The 10,774-nt window shown below is 50.9% G+C and overlaps 1 protein-coding gene across 11 annotated transcripts; it reads left to right on the top strand.

Annotated features, from left to right (window-relative positions):
* Positions 1-3,080: 3,080 nt before the first annotated feature.
* KCTD17 (potassium channel tetramerization domain containing 17) lies at positions 3,081-10,660 on the top strand. Of its 11 annotated transcripts, none has more exons than XR_012586117.1 (8): positions 3,081-3,564; positions 4,192-4,300; positions 6,070-6,161; positions 7,077-7,172; positions 7,547-7,672; positions 8,397-8,541; positions 8,919-8,991; positions 10,011-10,660. XR_012586117.1 is itself a non-coding variant. In XM_074579726.1 (8 exons), exons 1-7 carry the CDS (start codon positions 3,358-3,360, stop codon positions 8,956-8,958), a joined length of 948 nt encoding a protein of 315 aa, XP_074435827.1. In that variant the 5' UTR covers positions 3,081-3,357; the 3' UTR covers positions 8,959-8,991; positions 10,011-10,660. The 11 variants fall into 11 exon arrangements, 7 of the variants coding, with proteins under 7 accessions (XP_074435827.1, XP_074435818.1, XP_074435802.1 ...); XR_012586115.1 differs by having other exon boundaries at positions 9,926-10,660; XR_012586116.1 differs by having other exon boundaries at positions 8,720-8,991.
* Positions 10,661-10,774: the final 114 nt, after the last annotated feature.

Genomic DNA, 10,774 nt, shown 5'->3' with positions numbered 1-10,774 from the left:
TTCCTCCCGCCCCCAAGTCCTTTGTGAGAAGTTTTCTTTGCCCAGTTCACTGTTGGTTTAATGGAAAATGTCAGAGTATTACTTGTCCTCCCCACCACACTTCCTGGAAAGAAGAGAGAGGAGACAGTTTCTTCTCTCGTGCCTCATGCCACAGTGCGTTCATTAACTAAATGATCACACAAGTTTAATCCCAGCCTGGCAGAGTGGTGACACTGTGCCAACACACGGCGATCCCTGCTCCCACTGATGCTCCACAATGCACCAATTCCCTAAAAGCAGCTCTGCAACATCAGTGGTGCATCGTACTCCGTGTACCCAGCTGTCTCATCAGGCTGCAATGTGTGTACGGAGTGCCGCAGTGTGTGTAGCTTTCTGCAGGTTTGCGTTGCAGGCCTGCTGAACCAGGAAACTCTCAGTTTACCCCCTGTTCTGTTTTCCTCAGCTCATGTTCAGCCCCACTCACCTGTCTACCCAGTGGCTGTCCAGCTTTTCTTGCCCCCAGTCTGTCTGTGCAATTGTCCCCATCATTTAACTGGGTACTCAGCTGGGCTGTATGGCATTGTGAGCTCTTGTTGTGTCTCTGTTTCTGTGCATGTGTTTTATGTATAGTTATCATCAAAGCAGGAGAAACATGTATTTGATTCTTTAAATTTATTTCTCCTCCGTTCTATTGCTCAATTTTAATGGACCTTAACAAGGCCATGCTAGTGGCATCTCAGAACTACGTCTGGTGATGGAGTGCAAATCAGGCCTGTATTTAGCCCATACCACCAACTCATAGCATTTCAGCTGGTAACTCACCCTGGACTGATTTCTTGCTAAAGAGCATTTTCCTGTGCAGTAGGGAACACCCTGGCCTGGGGGTTTTCCAGTAAAGTTAGTGCTGTATGTTGCAGAAAAGAAGGCTCTGGGGATGGGAGTGGTGTACCTTGACCTCTTTCCTTACTCATAGTATACCTCTTTAGATTTATCAACTAACCTTTCACACCGTGACCCTGGGGTGAGCAAGACCTGAAGTGCTGGCCATAGATGGAGGGTGGTGTTGATGGAAGAAGATATGCTCTGAATGCAGACCCTCCCTGACCTGTGAGCAGCATTGGCATGGGAGGGACTGGTGAGGAAGGCTTCGAAAATAAGAGATGGGACATAAAAAGGAGCAAGAAGCTGAGGGGCTGTGAGAAGAGGAAAGGGAGACAGGGTGAACCCTTGATAGAAGAAGGAAGAGAACTAGGGCAGGGCAGATTTCTTGAAGGGGGAGATAAGGGGCTATAGGCTGCCACCCAACTACTGTATTCATATCAGAGAGCCACAGTCCTCACCCGAATTCTCTGTTGGGGCTGTGGCCAGCACAGAGTCCTGCATCCCTTGCACACCAGGGCGCAGGGCAGAGCTCTCAGATTTGATGTGGTTTCACTCAGAGCCCGAGGTAGGAGGGCAACAGTCCCTCAGCCCAGAGCTGTGTTGCGCTATGTGATGCTTCAGCTCAGGTCAGTGTTAGTCTGAGAATCTTTGATGCACACCACTGCTCAGTGGAGACTGGTTCAAGGGCTGGGCACTAATTTTGGCCAAAGCCTGCTCCATACGGGTAGGCAAAAATAATTTTTCATCCTCTCTGTCTTATTGATCATTCTAGTGCTGGCCAGCTCCTATGAATTACAGGAGATCCAGAGTTATTTGAATTTACAACCTGCAGTAGCTGAATTATTGCTGTGCTTAAATTAGCTGTAGGTCAGCAATCTCGAAACCTTTTCCGTGTTGCGCTCTTTTCCCCTGCTCCCCTTTGCACTCCTCCTCAGAAGGAGCAAAGTACACAGTTATACTGTCTTTGACAAGGAAATCCTGGGTGATTTGGGGGAGGGGTGACGCTGCCTTCATGTCCTGTAGTGATAAAAGGGAGTGATTTGTAAGTGAAATAAAAGAGGGAAGGACAAAAAGGAAAGGAATATGAGTAAAACATAATCTTTCTTTGTATCCACCCTCTTCCCCCAATAAACCCCTACCTCAAATTCGCAAAGATCTAGGTGTAAGAACAATAAAGTGTCTGCAAGTCACCATGGTGCCTCTGCAGTGCTGCATTGCCCTGGCAAGGAAGACCCAGAAAGTTGCTTAGGTGAAGGAAGACTTTGGGCCACATTCAGGTGAAAAAAATCAGCCTTTCCTTTCCATTCCTAATATGCCCGAGCTGCTGGCAAGCGCGGCTGGGCTTATGGGAGTGAGAAAAGGAGAGCTGCTGGAGAGAGAGCTTGTTGAGGTTGTGTCTGTGCCAAGGAGTGCATTTCAACAGAGTCCCGTGGGATGTGAGTTGCTGAGCTCCAGGCTCAGCCTGGCAGGAGCGAATGGGAGAGGCAGGGCTGGATTCAGCATAGCAGGATTGGCACATCAGCCTCGACGGGTGATACATGCCTGGGGCAGAGGTAAAACTCCACTCTAAGTTTAAATCTGAGCTCTCTCTTGTCCAGACACAAGCAGGCATGGCAGGAGCACAGAGAAAAGACGCTGTCTGGCATGGTTTGTGCTGGTAGGGCAGCACAGGGCGGGGAGTTTGCTGAATCAGTGAGTCTTCTGAGCTGGAAGAAAAATTCTTCCTGCCCCCTGCCAGCACTTCATGCAGATCCAGGACACAGTTTGCAGAAGCATCCCTACATATGTTAGCAAGAAGGCAACTTGTCTGCACATTCTGCAGCAAGAACAGCATGGCAACTGATGCGGCACTGAGCTGTGAGCCTGGGATAATGGCTTTCCTGAAGGGAAAGCTGCGGAGTACAGCCCTGACTGGCTTAATCTGCTTACTGCCAGGGAGGAGGTTCTTCTTCCTGACTCTGAGGAAGCTTGCAGGACTGGAAGGACCCAGGACTGGAAGGAGGCAAACTACCAGCTGCAGGGCTGGGGTCACGTAGTACAGTTCAGCCCCCTTCATTACGTCCTCTTTTGCAGTGGACTGTGAAAACTACAGTTCCCAGCACCCTTTTGTGCATGTCCCTGCAAACTACAGTTCCCAGAACCTTTTAATGAGCCAGAGGGGATGTCTATGGAAATAAATGCCGACGATTTTTGCATAACACCCTGCACCTCCAAAGTGTAGTGGAAAAGGGAACAGGGGAAAAGCCAGGGAGCATCGGTGCTGTTGAGCTGTGATTTTGTCCACTCCTGGTAGCTGCAGCGATATCTTCCAGCACAGAGCATTCTTCCTCCCCCTCAGGACCCCCTAGGTGGTCACAGGGAGGACCTTGGCCTCCGGGAAACAGGGCTGCTGCGGAGGGAAAGGCAGATAAACTACAGATCCCGGCATTCCCCGGCAGGCAGCACCTGCGGCAGTCCCTGCACGCCGGCGGGGGACGGGGCGGGGAGGGATTGAGGATGAGGATGGAGGGCGGGGAGGAGATGCAGGGTGCCGTGGGGCTACGCTGCACCTGGGACACCCCACCATCCGCTGGCACCCAGGCCAAGTGGGTGAGGCTCAACGTGGGGGGCACCGTCTTCCTCACCACCAGGCAGACCCTGTGCCGGGAGCAGAAATCTTTCCTGTGTCGCTTGTGCCAGGGCGAGGAGCTGCAGTCGGACCGGGTAAGGCAGCTGGGTTGCCTCCTGCACCCTGCCCCCACCGAGACCGGGGAGGGCTGGAGGGATGCAGGGATGGAGCCAGACCCTGACAGCTGCAGGAGTAACTGGGTGCAAAATGCCTGCTCTTTCTCCTGTGAAAGATTTCCCATTGCCAGATCCCACCTTGCTGTGTTGTAGCCTGGTACCTGTCTTCCCAAGCTGGGGAAAAGAGAAGCCATCTCTTCTCCGCCCCCATTCACCCCACCTGCCTCTCTGTCACCCCACATCCCCTGCGTCTACCTCCCATCTGTATCTGCCTGACTGAGCCTTGTCCCCTGTAAGGGGACTCTCTGTTCTCTCACACCAGGCCTGTACGCACAGATGCAGAAGGAGACTGAGGCCTGGTTTTTTGGCTTTCTCAGCTGGGTCAGTCTATGCTGAGGTGGGCGCGCTGGGCATGCCAATTCAGGAGTTAAAATCCAAGCTGGGCTAGTTGGCTAGGGACTCTTAGAGGCCTGTGGTTTCCAAGGAGTCTTACAAATTGTGGACGTTTTTGCTTAGGTTTGTATTTTCTTATGGTTTGGAGCATCTGAGGGTTGGTTACAAGTTTCCCACAGGGTTTTTCTCCTCGTGGTCTATCTCTGTTGCTAGGATGAGACTGGTGCATACCTAATAGACCGGGACCCCACTTACTTTGGACCCATCCTGAATTTCCTCCGTCATGGGAAGCTGGTGCTGGATAAAGATATGGCTGAAGAGGGTGAGTCTTGGAGCTCAGAAACTTACCCCTTAACTTCACTGCTGTAGCCAGGACACAATAGGGCTTATTATTGACCTCGTCTCTGATTCTCCTTCTGGAGATTGAAGTGCGGGGATTTGAGAGCGCTGTCCTTGCAGCTCTTGGAAAGCTTACTGATATTTCCTTTACTAAAGGGGTGTGGAGTATGTGAGGAGGGTATCCTACAGGTGTTGTGGCTTCACAACTGTTTGTTCAACAGAGATGTCATCAAGATGGAAGTAGATCAGTAAATCATTTTATTACTTGTCCTGATCCACTTTTAACCAGGCTCTGTGACTGAGTTTTCTGTTAATGACTGATTGTTTCTAATTAGGAATGAAAACCCAGCAGACCAAACAAAATCAAGCTCATCTCTTCTACTGACTGTAATAAAGACCATCATTAATCAGTGATATGCGATGCATGCTGCTCGTGTTCTGATGGGTTGTGGCCTGCAGCAATTCCAATGGAGCAAACCAGACAAACCAATCCCTCATATGAGGTTGACAGAGGGTCCAATAGGATAACTCAGTAACATTGTGGTGTTACCAACCAGTGATCCCCAATGCCTTGTTATTTTTTGGATGCTGGAGTCTAACGAGGAGCCAATTCCAAAGACAGGCTGTGCTGTCCAGCCCTTGCCGAGCACAGTTTCTGCATGTTCATTAGTCTTCTTGCCTCTCTCTCTTGCATATTTTTACCTAATGGAAGGAAAGTTTTCTCCAGAATCGTCTTATGAGTTGTAATTCAAAAAATATATCAAAGCAGTGGTACAGAATTGTAAAAAACACAGTTCTGAGGTGTTTCCTACTTGTCATTTCTTGTAATCCTGAGGTCAGACAAAGTTCTTCCGCAGGTTTTATCATCAAATCTGAAGCATAAACAGGAGTTCCATTCATAGCTTAACATTGTCTTTACTTCCTGCTGCAGACACTCAGGCTGGCATAAAACTAACCCATTAGACAATTCACGGGTAAGTGAGGTTCTCAGAAGAGGTCTGAGTGTGTTGGGTAGTGAAGGATCAATGTCCCTGCCTGCTTTGTCTGTGTACTGCCCTGGGGACATGTGAGTGTTGACTCCTAGCTGCCTTTCCCTCACCAACCCTGTGGGATCCCACCTCCCTTTCCCTGAAGGCCTGTTAGCAAACAGGTGAGTCTCAGGAGAGGTGACAGATGCAGCTACCATAGAGAAAAAACCCAAACCACTTCTCTGTTTACATGCTGTGAGGTGAAGCACAGGGGAGAGAGCCAAAGATCATCTAAAGTCATATCAGGCTGCAAGGTACGTGTAACCCCAACTGGCCCAGGAGGAAAGCTGGGATTTTCTGGGGCCTTTTGGTGACAAGGTCAGAACAAGTTGTGGTTCTCTGCCTTAAGAAGAGGCCCTGAACAAGGTGGTAGGTAACTAGTGGTCATTGAGAGAGGCTGGAGCCTACATTTATTCTCCTTGGCCAGTTATCTGGGAAAGGTATTAGCAGCCCTTGGCACAAGCCTTCACTGGCAGTGCTTGTTTCTGTATTAGCAGGCAGCATAAGGAAATCGGGGTGAGCATTAGAAATACAATGCAGAGGGCCAGGGTTCAATTCTCCGCAGTAAGAGTTTCAAGCAACAGAAACCTGTTAGAAAGTGAGGCTGCAATGTCATTTCTCCCTATGGAGCTTGGGAAGTTCAGAATTGATCTTTTGCAAGCCAGAAAACAAAGACGGGCTATTAACTTTCTGTCTTTGTGGTCTTTCTGTCTTTCTTCCTTAGGGGTCCTGGAAGAAGCCGAGTTCTATAACATTGGTCCTTTAATCCGAATAATCAAGGATCGACTGGAGGAGAAGGACTACCCAGTAACTCAGGTATGGAGAGAAATATCAAGGAAAGATAGAGTGCGGTGGGCGATGGAGGGAATGTGGGAAGGGAGAGGTGAGTCTAGAGGGAGGGCAGGCTTGGGAGAAGCAGCAAGGAGTGGAAAGAAGCAACTAATTGGAGTTTATGTGCTAATGTCTACAGAGCAAAATCTTGCAGGGGACAGGCTACCGCCATTTTAGTTACAATAAACAAGTTACAGGCTTGTTTTGCATCCCCAGAAGTAATTCTGCATGTAGCCCTTGAAACTAAATCAGCTCCTCTAACTTTTGGAAGAAGGCAGCTCGTTGCTGTGGGATATGGAAGAATGTTTGTGAGGAGAGCAGAGGCATGGGGAGTCCTGGAAGTGTAATCACAGTGAAGAGCACAGGGATACCTGTAGAGAAACCTGGAGGGAACGTATGAAGAGATGTCTGTGGAAGACAATGAGGCACAAGGAATCAATCCTGTGGCACAATCACACCTCATCTTGGCGAATAACCTTTTAAAATCTGTCTTCTGGGAGCGTTGGCTGATATCTCACTTTTCATCATGTCTGCCTCAGGTTGTAAGCCTCCAGCAACACAGCCACTTTGCGCTCACAAAACCCCGTCAGCATTTGTGGCATTTGCATAAATGACTTTGTAACAACAAATGCAAACTCCCCCTTGAAAGAGCCTGGTATCTTCTGGGGACAATGCAGGAAGCTCTCAGCTCAGTTCATTCTCTCCAGAAGAGATACCATTGTTCTTGCTCCTCACAACACCATAGTAGAAATTTGGGTTGTGGTTTCCACTCCTCTTTAGCCAGGGTCATGGGGAAGAGGACAGGTCTGTCAAGAAGGGGTACTACTACTTCCTTCAGCAGGAGGGCAACAACCTTTAGCATCTGACTGTTGTCAATATGCTCTGCAATTTTGCTGTCAGGTGCCTCCTAAGCATGTCTACCGCGTGCTACAGTGCCAGGAAGAAGAGCTCACTCAGATGGTTTCCACTATGTCGGATGGATGGCGCTTTGAGCAGGTATGGAGAGGGTACAGGAGGCTGGGCAGGAGTTGTCTTTTGGGGAAAAGATCATGGATACCGTACGGTTCCCAGGCAAGTCACCTTCCCTCTCTGAGAATATTGGGTCAGCCATTGATGATGCTGTCACACTGGCTCTCTCTTGCCCCTTCTCTAGAAGTTTAGAGGATGCTGTGTGATGTTAAGCTGTTTTGCATCCTGGCTGACTCCTCTCCTGGCTCTCTGTGCTGCCTCCTCACCTTATTTATGAGGCCTTTCTATTGAGGGTAGGGATTGGACTCCATGCTGCATGGTGGGCTTTCTGCCTTGCTTTCCTAGTGAAGTGGATGTTTGCAGTAACATGCACTTGTGATTCTTTTTCTCATCTTTTCTAGCTTGTAAACATTGGCTCATCCTATAACTATGGGAATGAGGATCAGACAGAGTTCCTGTGCGTGGTCTCTAAAGAGTTGTACAACTCCCCCAATGGCCTGAGCTGTGAGGCCAGCCACAAAGCCAAGGTGAGACCAACTTTGCTATGGCCCTGCTCCCGTTGCCTATGAGATCCTTCACTCTTGTTTGCTCCATTTTCCTTTCCTCTCTCCATTGTGGCTGTGGGGCATCTCAGTGGTGAAACACAGGGGTCTGTCCTGGTGTTCAGCACCATAGCATTACACCCATTGCCCAAAAGGAGTGCGTGTGTTGAGAGTGGTGGTGTCTGGCTGTGTGTGGCAAATGGCTTTAGCAAGTGACCCTGGCATTTGTCATGCTACTCTAAAATCCCCCTCATGCCTCCTCATGACCATGCTGCGTGTGTCACTCTGCTGCTAGGGTGTGATTTCCCTGGAGGTTTTGCAGCATTCTCTTTCCTTTTGCTGAGTCCCAGCCTAAGGGGCAGGAGATCACCTGCTCCCCTTTTGAGGGAAGGACAGAAACGTGCGGCAGTGCATGACGTCCTGTAGACACCTAGGACGTAGGAAGGAACACTAGCGACTGATGGCAGTTGTTGGGCAGTGGGATCACAGCACTTGTAAGTGGATTAGATAGCCCTGATGTGATGCTCCAGAGGAAGACAAGTCTCTTTGCTCTCTGACCCAGAGCTGTCTTGGCCATGGGGGAAGGTCCCTTTCTATTCCAGTGTCTTGACCATTGCTTTATTCCCTTGTGTGTCAGAAAGAACTGCCATGGCTCATCTTGCAAGTATCTCCACTCTTTCTTCCCTTTGTCCTGCATGCTGGGCCACAGAGCACAGAGGAGGACCTGGAGGAGGAAGAGCAGGAGGTGGAGGAGGAGGCAGAGGCAGAAGCAGAAGCAGAGGAGAAAGGTGCAGCAAATCCTTGAGGAAAATGATAAAAATAACCCCCCAAGCATAGACCCGTCCACCTTTCTGGTGAGAGCTCACAGCCAGCAACAGGGAAGGACTAGGGCAGGTGTGGGGTGTGGGGGCAGTCCTCTCCAGGAGCCAGAGTATCCCTGGAGATAAAGCCGACAGGGGAGGGCTGTTACCGTGGCTGCTGCTTTGTATTTTAAACTGTTTGGTTTATTTACGATTATATTTTTATTTGCAGACTGTCCATCTATTCCGGATTGCACTAAACTCTTTCTTCCTGCAGACCCTCCCTCCTGCTCCCCTTCGCGTCCATCCCAGCACTGTCACCTACCTCCTGCCCTGCCCCACTCCCCAGTCTCCTGCATCCTTCCCTCTGCTCTCTTTGCCCCTGCCCGGGGCCCTGTCTCTCTCTGCTCCTCACTTTTCCTCCTCTGCAGGTACGCTACCTGTCTGCACTCTCAGCTCCCGCCAGCCTGAGCTCTGCATGAGTGACTCACTTCCCTCCTGTGGGTATGGCCCCGGTTTGTAGAGCTTGGGGAGGGGAAGGAGCGGAGGGGGGGAGGTTGACTCATCCATAAGGTGGCTTTTCTGATTCTCATCTTAGGTGTGCTTTTACCCACCAAGCAGGCCCTACGGCTCCGGACCAGAGGCTCTGGCAGCAGAAAAGAGAGAGTGCAACTGGGAGAAACGAAGAGGGGTGGAAATGAATGCAAAACAGGCAGGGGTAGCAAGGGGAAGGGGGGGAAGTCTGCCATGTGTCTGCCTGACACGCAAGCCAGATCGGTCCTCCAGGCTGCCACCCGCAGCTCCTTTGCCTGCCAGCCCAAGAGCACTTTGCAGAAAGCAGCTTGTCTTCCCCTCCCTGCTCTCGCTTCCCTGGACTTTTCCCCCCACCGCCCCTGCCAGGGTGAGCACGCCGCGGGGAGAGGGTGGCAAAGGCAGAGTGGAAGTGGCTGGTCCCTGCTCCAGATGTTCTTGCAGCTGCGTGCGAAATGAGCCTCTGTGTTGTGTCTGCTGCTCAGGGAGGCTGCCTGGCCAGCGTGCGTGGGGCTGGGTACAGAAAGCTTTGGAAGGAGGATTCCTCTCTCATACTGGAAAACTGCAGGGCTCTTGTTAAACCAGAGCTGCTCAGTGCCACTCTCCGTCCTGGTGGAGGGCACTTGTTAACTGGCTGACATTTCTCTCTCCCTCTGTTCAAGAGCCTCCTTGTCTGTGGCTGTGGGACCTGAGTGTTATTTTCTTAAAAGTCAGTGCATGTTAATCACGTGGACTTTTCCTTCCTTTTTCTCTGTTCTCCCATGCTCAGTCCTCTACTTTTTTCTTTTCCTTCTGTTCTCATTTCTGCTTTCATTTCCATTTTCCTGTTTCTTACCTTCCCTTCCATTCAAAATTTCTTTTTTTCCTGCCATTTATTTTGTTTCTCTCTTTCTCTCTCCTTCTGTAGCTGTTACAAGCCAGAGGTCTGAGGATGTGATCCCAACACTCCAGCCTTTTAATTTCTGGTTTATATCTTTATTTTTGTACTGCAGTGTACGGCAGCCCCTTGCCCCACAGCGACACTCCCCGGCCCCCTTCACTCTTCACACGCAGCCATTGTTTTTTACAAACTCACCTCGGAGGCCTGAGCCTCAGCCCTGGAGGAGGGCAGATGCTCCAAGGAGCTGCAGGAGCTGGAGCCCACAGACTCCTGCCATGCCAAGCAGGCTGGCTTTCCTTAATGTCACAGTGGCCCCTGCTGGGGACATCAGTGATCAGCCACTGCAGCCTGCGGTCCCTTCTTGAACACCCTGGATGCGACTGGGGCCCAGAGGTGGTGGCAGCTGCTGTAGGGCCAGTGCTTGCCCTTTTTGATGTTGGAGGCAACTGGTCTGGGCTTGTGGCCGGAGGGCAAATGCAAAGCCACTGCCCTTTTCTGGGCCACCTGCACTGCTCGCGGGGTGTGCCTGTGCTGGCTGTCGTGCTCGTTGGTGCCTCCCTCCCTGTACCCCAAAGCAGCTCTGTGTCGGCAGAGTGAGGAGGAGACAGGCGTGCTGCCCCGGTACCGGGAACACGCTGGCACCCGATGCCGTGTCTGCTAGCGTGAGGAGATCCCTGCCTCAGGGAGCGGGGCATTTGCTTCGCTGCTGTGCCTGAGGATGCCAGGTTGTAACTCCTGAATAAAATTCACAGTCTGTTCCTCCTTGCTGCCTCTCATTTCAAGCGGCAGAAATTTGGTGCTGGTGGAAGGGGGTGGGAGCTGGAGGAGTTTGGATTCATCACCTGGAGCCACCAGAAGCTGCCTGTGCTGCGCCTG

The sequence above is a fragment of the Larus michahellis genome, chromosome 1 (assembly GCF_964199755.1).
Source record: "Larus michahellis chromosome 1, bLarMic1.1, whole genome shotgun sequence".
In the NCBI taxonomy this organism is placed as follows: domain Eukaryota; kingdom Metazoa; phylum Chordata; class Aves; order Charadriiformes; family Laridae; genus Larus; species Larus michahellis.
The sequence above is the reverse complement of the archived record's forward strand: the minus strand, read 5'-3'. Positions and strand labels throughout refer to the sequence as shown.